At 35.3% G+C, this 17989-nt stretch overlaps 1 protein-coding gene across 1 annotated transcript in view; it reads left to right on the forward strand.

Moving 5' to 3' along the window:
* Positions 1–280: 280 nt before the first annotated feature.
* Positions 281–17989, forward strand: part of LOC107753779 (succinyl-CoA ligase [GDP-forming] subunit beta, mitochondrial) — a 110748-nt gene continuing 93039 nt past the window's right edge. Inside the window, exon 1 of the mRNA XM_016570004.1 lies at positions 281–433. Within this exon, the coding sequence (XP_016425490.1) occupies positions 350–433 (84 nt within the window). The 5' untranslated portion in view covers positions 281–349. The remainder of the gene's footprint in view (positions 434–17989) is intronic.

Consider the following 17989-nt stretch of genomic DNA (forward strand, 5'->3'; position numbering starts at 1 on the left):
GTATTTTATTATTTTAATACATTGTATTATATTACATAAAATGTAATTATTCAACAGCTATTCAAATACACTTCCATAACAATATTTACGTAAATTATCGTATTCATGTAATTGTATAATTATCTGTATTTATATAATGTATATATGAATATTTTAAGAACACGTTTGTATACAACCAGATATTTGAACTTTTGTCCCATCGGCTGGGGAGGTAAATGAGCTAATGTTGCAGTGTAAATAGTCCAATCCTGTTCTTTGGTTCACTTACAGGTTTCTGAAGACCTCAGCCAACGCTCACTGTCACTCCTCACACACGTGTCAGCGCTACAGGACTTACTTCCGGTTCAACATGGCGGCATCCATGGCATGTCAGGCGGCTGTGAGAGGACTCCGAGCAGCGAGCACTAAACAACTGCTTGTGAGCCGAAACCAGGTAACAGATCGCAGATCTCTACGTTTCTCCTCCAGTGCGTGATGTGACCAGCAGAAGAACGTAGCGTTGCGTGACGCATCTGCTGTCTGTCTGCTTACAGCATCTGATAATAATGATTTATTCTGCACATAGTTATGAATACATGTACAAATACTCATTTAACATGGCGTTGCTTGTTCATTCAACTAGCGATTTGAACAGATGCTTTAATAGAATGACACATAGACGGTCTCTGCGCTGCTTTGCAGAATTATTCGTTTACTGTAACTGACGCCAGCATATAAATATGTTCATAAAACACATTGCATGATCTGCAAATGCGGTCTGATGATTTGAAATTAATTTAGACAAGGATTCTTTTCAAAAGATTCTGTTTTTAAGTTTATGTTAATAAATTCTATTCTTAAATACCTTTTTTTCTAAAGGTTCTATTCTGAAAATGTTGTTCTAAGGATTCTAACCAAGAAGTAGAGTCTTATAAGATAGTTTAAACATTAGCTTGTGTGTTCTGCTATATGTTAGATGTTTCCCAGAATACTGATTCCTAAAGGTGATACTTTTTAATAATGTTTGAGTGTTTTGAGGGCTTTTTTTTTGGCTCTTTTTTCATAAGGCTAGAAATGATCGTTTCACCTTCAGGTTTGTCCTCCATTCATTCAGTCAGTGAGCAATAGGCCAGAATCACGTCCATCTATATCAGCCTTTGACCCGCCAGTGATGAAACTTTTTCTGCTGAGCTGGCCAATAGCAATTTGCTGTCAGTCTACAGCAAAGGTTTAAAGGTCATTTTTAATATTTATCTTAGGTATAGGCAGATTTCCATGCTGTCATAATTCTTGTATTTTTGGGTGATTGTCTTGTGTTCCTCTTTTGGTCTTGCAACATTTTACAATTTTTAATGTTTCCTTATTTTGGGTGTAATTTGACATGTGTACTGAAAGATTCCTCTGCACATATAAACCGTAAACCAGGACAACAGGACAAAGTAGATCAACAGTGCTTTTTCAATGGAAATTCAGTCTTATGGAAAGTCAGAGGCTATATTTTGACATTATAGAACAAAACTCGGAGGAAAAGTTTCAAGTAGGTCATTGAATAGATCTGAGCTGCGCCTTCCATTCTGTTTTAATCCTGACTGATATCCCTAAATAGTTCAGTGGCTGTTGGCACATAAAACAAATGTGTTGGTTGTCAGAGGACAGAGGCTTGCCGTCTTTAAAGGAACAGTTCACCCAAAAATGAAATTTGCTGAAAACTTAACAACCTTCAGTCCACTTAAGATGTAGATGAGTTTGTTTCTTCCTCAAAGACGTTTTGAAACAACATGTGTATATATATATAGATAAATATTATGACATGTTTTTTTTAAATTTTTAATCTAATTCTGATGGCACCCATTCACTGCAGAGGATCTATTGATGAGCAAGTGATGTAATGCTAAATTTCTACACATCTTCTTTGATAAAGGAACAAACTTGGACTGAAGGTACATTTTTAGCAAATTTTCATTTTTGGGTGAACTATTTCTTTAAGGGGAGACGCTGCAGGCAAAAGCACTGTTTTTTCATGCACGTGTCAAGTTTGAGATTTGGGGCTTTTTGGTTTTTCATAAAGTGTTTTTTTCAGACTAGTGGAAAGAAAACATCCAAAATACACTGTTAAGTGTTTCTTTTAAAGCACTTTATCTATTTTTGTCAATATATTTCAATTACAATACATATTTTTTAAGGTCGTTTTCTCAAAATGAGTTTTTTCTCCTACACTGAGCCATAAATCTCCACTTCAGTAGCACTTACACACACCAAACTTTACATTTTTATTCCTGTCTATATCCTGAAGGTTTTTACAGAGGGATTTGTTCATATATAATTTGCTTGATTATATACAACATTTTATTCCCCCCAAAATTGTGAAAATAAATTGTTTTCTGTCTGTTCAAAGTATTTTCTGAATTATGGAGTGACAAAAATGAGACCCCAAATTCCCTCTGTAAAAACATTTGACTCTAATATGTCAAAAAAATTAAACAAGAATTTTGAAACTGACTTTTTTTATCCAGTTTTTAGATTTTTGTTCTAGAAATGTATGCAAATTAGCGCATATTTAATTAAATAATGCCTCATTTGCATATTTAAACCTAACATTTTAGAAAACTTGTAATACAAAACATTTTTGCAATTATCAATGTAATCAATCAACTGGGTAAGTAAGGCAACAACTATTAGTTATTTTTTTTACCCTATTCACCTGCTGTGTCTCGCCTTAAGAATGGTTGTTTTTGTCCCATAACTACACTGGAATCAGTGGAATAAGGCATGCACAAATATATTTTACCTGTAAAGTGCTGTTTTATAGGGCCCTAGAAATGTAGTTTATCCAAAATTATCAGGTGTGTTGTAATGCGTTCATACTAAAATCTCACCCATAACAAGGGCATCTGATAATAACAGCAGCCGTAATTTAATAGCAAAATTCTGTTTACGCATTATTGGCTTCACAATAAACCCCTTTGAACACCACAGATGTCGCATCTGCTTCCTTCAGACATCAATATTGTCTTAATTTTATTCTGAAATTGCTTCACACAAAAGGCAAGGCATCTCATAAATCTTTACGCCGGTTTGTACACAGAACAAGGACTTTAAACATTGGACGTTCTGCCTAAAAAAAGCATCTTTCCAGTGACTTTAGTACGCACAGACTGACCTGATTTTGCTACTTGATTCAGTCGATTTATTGATTCAGCTCCCAGAATGCAGCATTGATGTCATCATGAAAGTCTGCTTTTCAGTTTAAATTCATTTTTAATTAAATGGCTAAATCATTAAATACACCCAGTTTCTAATACATGTTACTTTTTCGACCTTACCTGAGCTGGAGTTTTAAAGTTATATAGAGAGGTTCTGTGCTAGAAAATGACATTGGATCAACACCAATTTAGTGTATAAGGCATCACTTCATTACTCTGTGCAGACCATTCTGCTGCCATAAGATGTGGTTTAGTAGTGCATGCAGAGTGCTTAGCTAGCACATATTATCATTTCTGTCGTATAATGAGATGCAACCCGCTGCAACAGGGCACAAGCGTCATCCATCTGAGAGAGGTCCTGCTCTAATGAGAAACTACATAGTGCCAAGTGCAGTTATAGTATTTTTGATGAAATGACTTATTTACGTCTTGTTTGGTATCAGAGAGAAGTGACATTTTTATGGTAATAGACTTTAATGCATAGGTTTATATCAGCTATTTGCAAATATGATAAGGACCTACAGATTGTGTATGAGGGTCAGTGTTAAATTTTAAAAGCACTAATATCATGATTTGATACAGACACTAATAAGATGCAGATTAGAGCAACTTTTTTCATTTTTCTCTCAGTTTGGACTTCTCATGTTCGGATCAAATCCATGTTTCACCATCTCCTTAGGGATCTGGCTGTCAGCCAGTTCCTGACAACGATCAATGAGCTGTTTTTATTAATCAGTGGCTGCATACTTGGACATTTGCACTAGTGCTGGGTAAAAATATCCATTTTCCGATTAATCGTGATCTTCGCTTTAGCGATCACAAAATCGATTGCTGAAATCCCAGGATCTATCTTTTAATCTATGCCAGTGTTACCACTTTTCAGTGTCAGCAAATATACAGTACAGCTTGCAATCAGAATTGAATGTGATTAGAAAAAAAATACAAAATGAATGTGTGCTGCCAAATAATTACAAGAAAATATGTCTCTCTTTTGAGGTTTCCTCACAGACAGCACACAATAACAAACAGCATATCTAGTGTAATCCAATTCATGAACAAATGACTCTCATGAACTGGTTCTTTTTAGTGAATTAAACGCACACAGCTCAACCAGTCTGATACACAACTACTCTTTTGGGCTGGTCCTTTTAACAAATTGTTCAAAGAGACTGACAAACTGAGGAGATACTTTGAGTGAGTCTGTTAAATCCTTTACTTAATGAACTCAATTAATCTGTCAAAGATAAGACCCATTTAGAGCTTTTGTACTCTTTCACTGAAGTGTTTTGTTCAGGAATCTGATTACACTAGACTATATAGTAATATTATACTGTATAGTATTAATAAATAATAATCAAATAATACTTTTATACAATACCTGCAATTGGGTCATTCCGTGTCAACTCAACCAGAGGCCCCCGTTTCAAATTATTGATTTTGCTAATTTTTAGCAAAGCCAAAAATATCAAATGTCATCGATGTATATTTACAGAGTAATCCACTGTAAAAATGACAATTTTCACCTGAGATTCAGAGCCAAAGTTTGCCTGCCTGTCTGGAATTAAACCATTTAGGGCCTTAAAAATGAAGATTCCAAAAGAAAAGCTTCTTAGAAACCAGAATCTAAAATTATATTAAGATAACTTTAACATTTCTTGAGTTGCAGGCACGCAAACTTTGGAAAAAGAATAATTCTGACACTCAAAAATGTATTTCCTATGCAATTATCTTGATAGAGGGAAACAAGATACATTTCTAGTTTCAACATTATTTGTTATTCAGACATCCCTCTTTAAAAAAAAAAAAGAAGTATCATCTGTATGCAAAGTGAAGTGATCCACATTTGGTTTTTGACCGCTGAAAATGCATACAAATTAACAATTCACTCCTGGAGCCATACTGAAATTGCAATATCTCTGGAACTGAACCTTATAGGGCCTTACAAATGAAGTTGCCAAAAGGAAAGTTTGTTAAGACCCAACATCTAAAGCGACATTAAGATATCTTTAATACCTCCTGAGTTACAGCCATGCAAACTTTGGAGAAAAAAACATGAAAAGTGCCTTTTCCCCATTTTTGAATGGTCACCATTGATATTTGACGCAATAAAGATTCCTAAAGTCAACAGATTTCACTAATAGACTTACCAATCTCTGTGTAAAAATAGTAATTTTTACCCCCCCTGTAGTTTGGCTCTGACATTTTATATTTTGGCCTTCATCACTATACATGTTTATATTTCTTAAGAAAGTATACAACACAATCAAAAATTGAGCCGGGGAAGTTTTTGAAATTTGGTTGATTTGACACAGAATGACCCAATTACTTGTACATACTTTTCATTGGTAATCAAAGTAGACATGAAATATACCCAGATTATTCAGAATCTGGTCAACTAGTCAATCAGAATCAGATTGAATTGGGAAATGTGTATCAATACCCAGCCCTTATTCGTCGCATAATGCACAAAAATGCATACTCAATTCCCCCCCCCCACCCGAGCTGAGTGCCTGAGGTTTTACAGAATCTGTTATTTTGGACTTTTACCACTGAGATAAGAGGCAGTGATTAGCCAGCTGCCAGTCCGCTGTAGTGGAGCTCAGGAGCCGTGTCTGGCAGGTATGTATCACTGCAATTCACTCCCATCTTTTATGACAGCTCGAATATTAGAGATGGCTTGTCAATGACAATGCCCAAAAAAAGAGAGATGGATTTAAGACAGGCGATGGCCAATAATGCCAATGCCGCCTCAGAAATTCCTGTCTGGACCTAGAGATAATCTCAGAGCTGTTTTCCCCAGCACAACCCACAGCCACATCTCCAAACTTAAGGGAACATTTGCCGCTGCGTTCGTTCTTTAGGGCGGTGAAAAATCTTTACGCAAAGATTGAAGACGTCAAAGCTAATTCGCCTCACAACGCTGCAGCAGCTTGAAAAGCTCGACTGGAGTGTCGAAACAGGACCAGGGGAGTCTGCTGGATGAGGCTGCGTGCTGAATATTTTAAACGAGGGGTGGGAGGGTGCGACTCCTCTGGTGCAAGAACTTCAAACAGCAGGCGTCTCTCCCATCTGTCCACAGCGAAAACACATTTACATTTCCTGGCCGCCAGGGATACAGTAGAGCAAGTTTGCTGTAACCGGATTTGAATATCGTTTCGCCAAGGTTAATAGCCATTTCTGTTGCTCATGAGGGCTGTTTAGGCTTTTTCAATAATTTAGGAAGGCGGCAATCATTTAGAGTTCTGTCGGCAGTCTTTTGAAGGAGAGGTGCCTCTTTTGAATGCTCCTGTGGGACTTGTATTGCGGTCCATTTGGGATAATTTTTCTGTAATGATGATTGTGATGAGGCGGTATTTAGTGTTACAGCAAATTAAAAGTTGTTATAACGTAACTGCTGTGCCAACGACAGTTGTGAAAAACTTTGAAAGTCTATCTATCTTGATATTTGTTCGGTTGGTTTGTGTTCCCATGGATGTCCAAAGGCTCATTGTAAACATTGCTTATTAAAGGAACAGTTCACTAAATATTACAGTTCTGTCATAACTCTTTATGTTGTTCCAAACTTGTATCACTTTCTTCTTCCATTGAACACAAAAGGAGAAATTCTTAAACTGTGCGGGTCGCTCTAGTTCATGCAATTACAATGAATGGTAACAATGGGAACTTTCAAGCTTCAAAAAAGATCAAGCAACCACCATAAAGGTATCATAAAAGTATTATTGCGAACCTGGTTAGTCAAAACTGTGAATAATTCAAACCATTTTTATTTACCAAATCAGCAGATGCACTGACATTAAAAAAAAAAAAGATTCACTGCAGGTCTCCCGTGAATGCTGCTGAGAGCGAATTTCATGATTTATCAGTAAATAATTTTAATTGCAGCTTGTTTCTCACAAAAAACTGTGGCACATGATCCTTCAAAAATCATTTTAATATGCTGATCTGGTGCTCAGATATTAATAATGGTTCTTCTTCTTCTTATTATTATTATTATCAGTGTTGAAAATTTTTTTTGCTGGGTAATATAAACCATATAAAGTTCAATGAAAACCGTCTATTTGAAACTGAATTTTTTTGTAATATTTTAAATGTCACTTTTGATCAATTTAATGTGTTCTTGCTAAATAAAAGTATTTATTTGTCTTTCTTTGCTTTCCTTTTTTTTTTTTTTTTTTACATCTTACTTTACCATTCAAAGTTTTGGGGGATCACGGTGTCCACAAAAATATTAAGCAGCGCAGCAGTTTTTAGTGTTGATAATAATAAAAATGTTCCTTAAACGGCAAATCAGCATATTAGAATGATTTCTGAAGGATCATGTGACACTGAAGACTGGAGTAATGATGCTGAACATTTAAAAATTTTAAATATATTAAAATGGAAACCAGTTATTTTAAATTGTAATATATATACTGTATATATGTATATATTTATTTTATTGATTTTTTAAAACTATATTATTGATCTGTATTATTACTGTATTATTTTACTGTATTATTACTGATTATTGTATTATTACTGTATTATACAGCCTTGGTGAGAGAGTTCTTTCAAAAGAAAACTTTTAACCACTTTTAACTTTTAGTGTGCTTGTAGCACTTGAGTCATATCAACCACTTTTATAGAACTTCTGCATCCTTTATGAAGTTTGAAATCTGCAGTTCTTTGAATGTTTACTAATTGCTTAAAAAGAGCATGTTCCAGAGATGTAAAAACGGGTTTGGAACCAAAGGGAAGCTGGTAAATTAGTGAAATCTCTTTTTCTGAACTATTCAGTGTCTTTGCCCACTTCCATTTGTTCAGACTTGACCTCACTCCTCCAGACCTCTCTCCTCTGAATGATGTTCCTTATTAACTATGCTAATTGCTAAATTCATATCTGCGGAGAGTTGCCTTCACCTTCAGCCCGTGTCTGTCTTTAGGAGATTAAGGCAAAAGCGTATCCCATGATGTAAATCTCTGCGATCTAAATCCTTTGGCATGCTCTGCTGACTCCCCATAACTCAACTCTGCTAACACACACACGTCATGGACGCGGAGCTCTCTTGTCAACTTGTCAAAGGCTGCTGCTCATCCAGTGCCCACCTGACCTTCATAAGTTAAAATCAGACTCTGAAAAAGAGCGGAGAGCATACAGAGGACACAAATGACTTTATTTGGCCCCCCCCCTCCAGCACAAGCTAATTAACTCATTGCTTCGTTATCCAACATTGTGACTTCGAAGGAATATTGATGTTCCAAATTTAAATAGTTTCACCATTTGAGCTCTAATTAGCTTGTGCAAATGCTAAAACTGTGTATATACAACTTATTAAATCTTTAAAGTATCTCAGATAGTCTTACAGTAATGAGCCCTGAATTATCAACGGCACTTTATTAGCTCCATTGTTTTAACATTGGTATTGTATTGTTCATGATTAATGGCAGCTATCATTTCTGAATAAAGTAAACCAGTTAGTTACGATCAGGAATGGGAAAATGTGTTAATTTCTTAAATCAAAACGCCCCTCAAGGATTCCACAAGTTAATTAAATGTGAGGCCATTTGGAGGTGCTAATTAGGAAGAGTCCGTTCAAAGGGTTTAGGGCAGAGCTATGACTAGTAATGAGGGTTTTAACCCCTGGAGACTGCTGGCCTGTGACTGCACTATGAAGGATCTGATACAGCTGACTGGGCCGCTCCTTAAACATTGTTTGTCGAAGCATCAGATGCTGATAATTAGGGAACGAATTAACATATAACAGAGTAGGTCCGGACGGTTTACTCTGTGACTAGAAATGTGTAGGTAGGAACCTAATTATATTATGATATTATATTATTTCTACCAACTTCTTATAGTTTTTTATTCCTTTTGTAACTTTATTGTATATTTTATACTTTTTCATGTTATGAAAAATCCTAAAACCAAAAATTACAAACGTCCTTTCCATTTTTAAAGATTCTGAAGATTCAAAGTATTAGATGCTGATAATTAGGGAAAGAATTAACATAGAATGCAGCAGGTCCAGGGTTTGCTGTGTGACTAGAAATGTGTAAGAGACAGGTAGAGATAGAGAAACAGGTAGAGGTAATTTGAAGCATTTTAATCTATATTTGTACTTTTTTTGTACAGGTTTCTCATTCATGTTATGAATAATTTTGAAACGTAAAATACAAATTTCTATTCTGTTTTTAAAGTCACTAAATTATCATAAAATAGAATTGGGTTGATTTTTCCGAGAACATGACTGATGTCTTTTGTGATATTTAGCATTATTATTTTATTTTGAATTAGGGCTGGACAATAATTCAATATCAATATGTTAATTTTTTTTCAATAACGGTGATATGATTTTTAAACACATTTCCGATATTTCGATATACATTACCAGTTTCCCATACATTGATTTATTTGTGCCGTTTGACTTCGTTGAATAAACATGAGCACTGCACGTTTCAAAATCATAACATGGCGCGGGTGTTTTATATGAATGTATCTCTGAAGGGAACCGACTGTCTTCAGAAAAGTTTAGATGGCATTTTCATTTGATCTGATAAAAGTAGCATTCATGAGCGGAGCTGCTTTGATTACAGCCATTACTGGAGAAACCGCTAGTTTTATCACTCTAAAAGCGCCTCCTGCTGGCAGAGAATGAGTTTGCATTTTAAATAAGCCCGTCTCCAGCAACATTTCCAGTTTTTGTTGTTGTTCAATTTTTTTGTTTTCTGCAGCGACTCGGAGCACTTTTCATACCCTTTTTTCTGGCTGAAGCACATTTGTTTCAATCTATAAGAATAATCAGCCTACACTACCAGTCAAAAGTTTTTGAACAGTAAGATTTTTAAAGGTTTTTTTTTTTTTTAAGAATTCTCTTCTGCTCACCAAGGCTGCATTTATTTGATCCAAAGTACAGCAAAAACAGTAAAATGTTGAAATATTTTTACTATTTAAAATTGCTTTCTATTTGAATAGATTTTAAAATGTAATTTATTCCTGTGATCATACATAGGTAAATTTTCAGCATCATTACTCCAGTCTTCAGTGTCACATGATCCTTCAGAAATCATTCTAATATGCTGATTATCAATATTTAAAACAGTTGAGTACATTTTTTTTTCAGGATTCTTTGATGAATAGAAAGATCCAAAGATCAGCATTTATCTGAAATAAAAAGCTTTTGTAACATTATACACTATTCCATTCAGTATAATTTTTATTATTTTTTTGGGAAAGAAATTATAGAAATTAATACTTTTATTTAGCAAGGATGCTTAAAATTGATCAAAAGTGATGATAAAGGCATTTATAATGTTACAAAAGATTTCTATTTCAGATAAATAGTGTTCATATCGATATCGGAATTATATCGTATCGACCGAAATTAAGAAATATATCGTGATATCAATTTTGGCCATATCGTCCAGCCCTATTTTGAATTACCTTTGTGTTTTTATATTTTCAGTTATTTATTATTTATTTTATTATGTGCTTTTATTTATTTTATTAGTTATTTTATGTGCTTTTGAAATTATTATTATTATTATTATTATTATTATTATTGTTTTTCAGAAACAATTATTTTTAATAGTATTAGTATTCATTAGCAACAGCACAGATATTTACTGTTCACTGATGTTTATGAACACATTTTTTTCTATATAGTTATGCAGGAGTTTCCTTTACCCAGGGAAAAGGAGGGTTTGATATATGGGAATGGAAGATGGGAATACAGTAGGTTTTGAATGTAAATTATGGGGTGATCATACAAACGATATATGCATTTTTAATTTTTTGCAAGGAAGTGTGTGAAAAATGATCTATCTGGTTTAATGTTTTTTTTTTATTTTTTATTATGCACAATGAAACAGCATTGCCCTCTGAAAGACCTCAAGAAAAGCTCTCATAAGCATGTCCTCAGAAAATCTCTTTGTTTGAGCTTTTAAACTCCTCTTCCTCCTCTCGGAAGAATTGGATTGGTCAATACAGATTTGTAAATACCCCCTCATGAATATGTAAATGTAAAACCCATTTTCCCCAGTGAGGACAGTAGTTGTGTTGCTAAAGATTCTTTTCTTTTTGTCTTCCCGCAAGAACTCTTTTAGGAATCAATCCTTCATCGACTTAAGATTTCCACTCTCTCTGTCTGGCTGATGGAGCAGTCTAATGTACAAGTCATGCTAATGTTGTGGGCAGACTAATAGTGTACTAAATGTAGTCTCTATTGACTTTCCTGCACAGTCTGGGTCTTTGGCACATCGAGTAATTCTGTAATATTCGTATCAGTTTGTAAAATCCGTGAAAACCCCAGCAGATTTCACGTTTAACGGATGAGTGATTACATGTGATTCTCTCTTGTGGTTTTGTAAGGATGAATGTTGATTTATTTCCTTCTTGTTTTCTTTTGCATAGTGATTGTGTCTCATCCATCAGCTAGATGCTTAAACATGTCCTCCTGAGTTACTCTAACACTTCACGTCTGCCTGGCAAGAAGCAATGAGATCGGATCTCTAAGCAGCTGCCTGCTTGCTTTCAGTTTGTTGTGCTTTGGTAATGGTGCATATGGTCAGGCAAACTAATAATGTTAGTTAAAGATGACATTAAATCAGAATGGATCATATTAACTTCTATAATCCATGTTCAGTCTTATTATGTTGATTATGATTCATGAGTGCATGATATTCTAAAGAAAAAAGAAAGCATTGTTTTTTTAATCAAACTAAACTAATTTTCTACTTCTGAAACAGTTTTACTTTTGATGTAACCAAGTTCATGCAGGTAGGGAAAATGAAATATTAATAGGGATGCAAAATATTAATTTTGCAGTGAATGGGTGCCGTCAAAATGAGAGTCCAAACAGACAACATTAACATCAAGTTAACATCTTTTAAAGTGAAAAACTGCGTTTGTAAGGTGTTTTAAGGTCCCCATGAAATCAAAATTAAATTTTTTTGGGTGTTAGTATCAATATGTTAGTCTTAAGGCAGTGTAATTTTCTGTACAGTGAAGGGGACAGGGAACGATTCAAACTGTGTCACGCTAACCACCGCACCGCACACACACACACACACTCTGCTCCGGTCCAGAGACACGAAAGCACGGAGCGGATCACATGTGCGAGTCGGCGCAGACCACAAAATGTATCGGAGCTATTTGAATTCTACACAGAATGCTATATTTTATAGCAATATGGATGGATGTGTGGCTGGCATACCCTGTCAAATGCGGCTTTACGGAGCTCAACGGCTCTGAACGGCTCTAGCCCAAGCTGTGATATAAACGAACACTATTGGCTAATTTAAAAAGGGGCGGGGCTGCTTGATATGTCCCGCCCTGTCTTCCTGTTTCAGTTAAAATGACGTCAACACATAGAGTAACGCTGCGTGTTTCTAAGCATTTCAGGGGACCTTTAACTAATAATTGATTACAATACAAACACACAGCTTTTCACTTCACAAGATGTTAACTGATGGAGTCGTGTTTTGGATTATTGTGATGTTTTTTATCAGATGTTTAGATTCTTATTCTGACGGCACCCATTCACTGCATTGCGAAATTCACTGTAATGCTAAATTTCCCCAAATCTGTTCAACTCCTCTATATCTTCGATGGCTTGAGGGTGAGTGCTTTTCAGCAAATTGTCATTTTGTGGCTGAACTATTTCTTTAAAATTTGATTTTAGTTTTAGTGTTTTGTTTTTTATTTATTTAGACAAAACAGTTTAGAATTGTAATATCGGTTATTTGTTGGTTATTGGCCAATAAGTACTGGCACATCTGTATCAACTAGAATTTTAATATTTGGTATATGCATCCATAAATATTAAATAATAATTTGGTGATTCACAATGTATCATAATTTCATAACTACTGGTTATCTATACCAGCCAAAATGTCTATATCGCTGCAATACGTCTCTTATCATAGCATACTTTTCATGATCCACATCCAGATGCATAAAATTTAATTTATTTTTCGCACTAAACATCTTGTTTAACTTGAAAATGTTACATTATTGAAGTTAAATGTTGCAAATGTTGTTTGCAGATGGTTGTCATTAAGGTGGCATTTCAGACTCACTGTTTACTTTCTCCCTTCTCCACATTTTATACAGACACACCACCCAAACACAATTCAAAATGCTATTTTTTTCTTATCTGTTACAGTTAATGAGAAGCAGTGAAGGTATCAGAATAGGGTTATAAGAGCAATGGCTGAGCCAGGAGTCTATTACATTCAAGAGCAGCAGACCCTCTCTAGCACCTTGGAGTGATTTTTTCCCCCTCTGTTTGAAGTGTGTGCGTATTACCTTCATATATCTAGCTGGATTAGCATAGACCTCGTCATCACTGTAGTGCAGTGGCCCATTCTTTCCAGTGGAGTACTGCACTCTCAAATCTGAGTATAAGTCGATCTGTGATCCTCATGCAAACACACCAAGACAAATGCACAAATGTAATTTCATCACACTTTTCACTAGGTGTTAATTTAAAAAATGCAGTAAAATAATGTCAAATCTATGATTGCATACCATACACTTCATTACTTTTATCATACTTAACTATATGCCTGACTTTCTAAAGTTGATGTGGGGGCCTTACAGAGCATCTGCTATCTTGTGGAATTTGATGCAACTGCTGCCACAGCTTTTCTTCGTCCTTTCACCTTTGTGAGAGAACAACAATAATAAGTCAAGATCTGCTGTGGGCCACCATGTCCTTAAGAGACATCTGGCCTCCCAGAGGATCTAGAGAAGCTGTTTCTTTCAATGCTAATAAAGGATACAAACTTGAAAGAAAAGCAAATGTTTCTGTTTAGGTCAAGCGAGAATAAGGTCGTTTTAGGATTGTGGGGTTAGTCCACATTTATGTGGCTCAGATATTCTTCAAGTAGTGTGGAGTGGTGTAGCCTACGGGATAATGTTATTATACCCAAATTAACATTTTATCGTCATTTCTCATTGTAATGTAATTACGAACCTGTATCACTTAATTATTCTGTGGAACACAAAAGAAGATTTTTTTTGAAGGACTGTTTTTGTCCATTGGACCCATTGACTTCTACTGTACTATAAACGAGACAAAACAAAAACTATTTCTAAATATTTTCTTTTGTGTTCCACAGAAGAAATAAGTCATACAGGTTTGGACTGACATCAGGTGAAGAAAATTATGGCAGAATAGGGGAACAAAAAAGTAGGCCAAACTGTGTTGAATCACTTGAAGCTCCACTGTCTGCTTTCCCATTGGTTGCTTCTGAAATCCTTGACTGCGTATTACTTGCTTAGTCGGCTTAAATCTGATGGATTGTTAAGGTTTAGGGCTCTTTACATACTTCCCAGCTTTTATGAGGAGACTGTAATCTATCTTGTTTGTTGACCTAGTTGTTGATCTGAAAAATCTCCTTCCCAATATAATTTCACAATTCTTAAGGTCGTCAGGGTGTCAGCGGGGTCTTAAAAAGCATTAAAAGTTGATAAATCAATTTAGAGAAAATTAAGGCCCTTAAATAGTATTAAAAAGTCTTAAATGCCATTTTCCAAAGTATTACATTTTGTATCATCTTTTCATTATGTATCTTTGTCCGAATAGTGGGGTTCTGTGTAGTTTATTTATGGAATTATTAAAAACAAAGTTTGTCCGTTTTTACTGAGGCGATTTAAAGTAAGTTGTAAACACCACATCTGCGCTTGTGTGTACAATGACCATTACCGCCGGCTCCCATCTGCTCCCGCGATTTTTGTGTCCGCTCCCGCAAACATTCTAATATTCGCGCATCAGGGAGCCGCTATTAATATGTGGGGTATTTAAATGGCTTTTGAATGAGCGCTGGCAGTCGCAGTTCACTTTCACTTTCGATTTCGCGATCGCACGCACACTAAAGCTGTGTCTCATTTAGAAGGCTGCGCCCTCCGGACGTCGAATCCTCTGGAGGTCGCATCCTCTGTAGGATGCATATATGAAGTGTCCTCAACCTAGAATTAAACGAGACGGCCTTCGTAGGACAGGCGGAAAAGGAAACAGGAAGTATCACGTTGCTATGCCAACACATTTAGAGCATCGTTGCGCTCTCACACTACTTAAATGAAGGAAAATTATTTCTAATCTTGTGTAAAGGGAGCACACCTTACGATATCATATAAGATATTTGTCAATGATTTTAAACTGCTGATTTTAAACTGCTGCCATGGATTGATTTTCCCCAGTGGGTTAAAGGTTTTAAATATTGCATAAATTACATTTGACTGAAATGCTTGTACTTCGGGACATGGTCATTGCACTACTTTGGGCTGTTTTTTTTACTGGCATGGGATGCGGAATTAAAATAATGTAATAGTTGTGAACTTGTGATCATTATTTTACCTTCCATGATCATTCAGACTTGATCAGGTGCAGTACTGACAGTCTGTCAAGTCTGTATCAAATCAGGCACTCTGTAATCACAGGTAAACTGTCTGACCAGTCAGGTGTTTGTCATGAGAAGTGTTCTACAAAAGAGCTATGGTTTGCAGACATTTATAAGAGTTGATGTGACAAATACATCTTTTGAATATACTGTGTGAACTCATTGCCCCGTTAGCTCGGAGAGCTTTATTTTCCCTCCTCAATAAGTTTTGTCAGTTGTTTTGTTTATTGGTCTAATTCTTGTTTCTTGGGTTGCATTGGTTAGTCACTCAATTAATTATCATTATGTTGTATTGATAAGGAGTTATCACAGAGTAAAACTGTTTAGTTGTGCTATCTTACAATCAATATATAGTAAATGTAAGTTAAAGTGTCGCCGATGTAACCGGTTAAAACTTGGAGTGGCCATGAGGTCTTAAAATGTATGGAAAGAGTCTTAAAAAAGGTCTTAAAAGGTATTAAATTTAACTCCATGATTCCTGACCCTGGGCCGTCATACATAAATTACTTTTTTTTTTTTTCTTCAGGTCGTGGTGAAAGAGTAACAGAACTGCTTGTGCCAGGTACAAACTGAACGTGGTGCATAACAAAAGCAAGTCTTTTTTTGGGGGGGAAGCAGCCTAAAAAGAAGACCATAAAAATAAGACCAGAAGAGTACTTTTTCATGTTAGTTTTACAGTACTTTTTGATGATGATAATTATATATTTTTTTTCCATAGATCATAGATAATATAGAGAAAATGTACAAGAATACAAACATTATGTTAAAACAAAAACCTTATTTTTAACCTTTTCATTAAAAAGGTTTTTATTGCAAACTGGTGTGTCTTACCATATTGTTTTAATGTATTATCTTAATTATGAACACACTGGTTTGTAGTGCAAACAGTTTGACCATTTACTGCACTTTGTTATTCTTCTCGCTATTTCCCTACAGTGGCTAATGAAGTCTCACACATTCACAGAAAACGGCTTACTTCCGCGTTGAAAAATAAGGTGGATAAGAGTATATATTATTTCGATTTTGCTGTCAATTGATGTTTAAACATTTTAGCTTGAAGTACATTATTTTGAATATCACACATATAATAAATCAGTCACATTATACTATGGAAGCCTATTTCCACTACTACTACTACTACAAAAAAAATCATGCTTTGATTTACATAAAAAGTCATTATTAAGACATGAAATGAGATGGAGAAAAAAAATCAGTCATGAGATTAAAAAAATCAAAATTTATGATATAAAAACAATTATGGCAAGTAATAATTAAGTTTAGATAAGTCATGACATAAGTCTGTTTTTGTCAAAATTATGACTTTTAATCTAAATTTTTACTGTCATAATTTTAACTTTTTATTTCATAATTATAAATTTTTAACTATTAACTATTTGCCTCATGATTTCAAAATTTTATGTGATATTTATGATTTACCAAAGCATGAGGTTTTGTTGTTCTTTTGGTGGAAATATGTATCCAGAGACATAATTGTTGAATATCCACAAATTATTTATTTACTCCTTGTACATTTTGTTTATTTGTTTTTATGCGAGTACATCAGTGCATCTATTTCATTTAACTCTATTTATATGTATATGCATGTTTTTTTTAGCTTCCAACTGCATGTGTGTTTGTGGGTGTAGAAAGCTGTGCATTTGTGTGTGTGTTGATATTTAACTGGTGGTGTCTCCAGAGTGCTGATGAAGATAATTACTGTTGAGGCAGAGTCTCAGGGGAGATCAGACACCTGCCATCCCCCTCTTACTGCCTCCTCCTGGAGCACAGCGCTCGCGCCCCTGACGCCCACCTCCCGCTTCGGATGCACCTCAAACTCTCTTTGCCCTTGAGTGAACTAATAACCTGTACAGCTACAAAGTGGGCTCCCGCTAAATTTAGCGAGAAGGGGGAAAAGAAAACAATTACCGCTAACATTTGCAAAAGAGGTTGCCATGGAGCTCTTTTAGAGCTTTCACAGTCCAGTTAATCAAGCGGGGCCGGAACCGGGAATGCCAATAACACCTGACAGACAGAAACCCAAAAATATAACTGTTAGGCAAATATCATTACCTCAGATCAAGACTTTCATGTTGATATTTTTAAACGTATAATTCTCTCATTAGACTCCAGATTTAGAGGTTCATACACCTGACACCTGCTATCTGATGCTGGCTTGCTTTCCTGGTCTTTGGATGACACAGGGTTGTGAATCTGAGGATGGTTTAGGAGACAGTTTTTGGTGGTTGCTCTGTTTTTATGCCTGATTAGAAAAATCTAGAAATTTGTGGCCGCTTTAAATACTTGGGCTTCTCAAAGTCAAAAATGAACAAGCATATGGTGTGCGGTGATGTTCTGAAATGAGGAGGCAAAGTCCTCAAAGTTTTTTTTTTTTTTTTTTTTTTTTAAAAAAAAGTCCCAGTCCCATT

The sequence above is a fragment of the Sinocyclocheilus rhinocerous genome, unplaced genomic scaffold, assembly GCF_001515625.1.
Source record: "Sinocyclocheilus rhinocerous isolate Xijiao unplaced genomic scaffold, SAMN03320098_v1.1 scaffold711, whole genome shotgun sequence".
NCBI classification, from domain to species: domain Eukaryota; kingdom Metazoa; phylum Chordata; class Actinopteri; order Cypriniformes; family Cyprinidae; genus Sinocyclocheilus; species Sinocyclocheilus rhinocerous.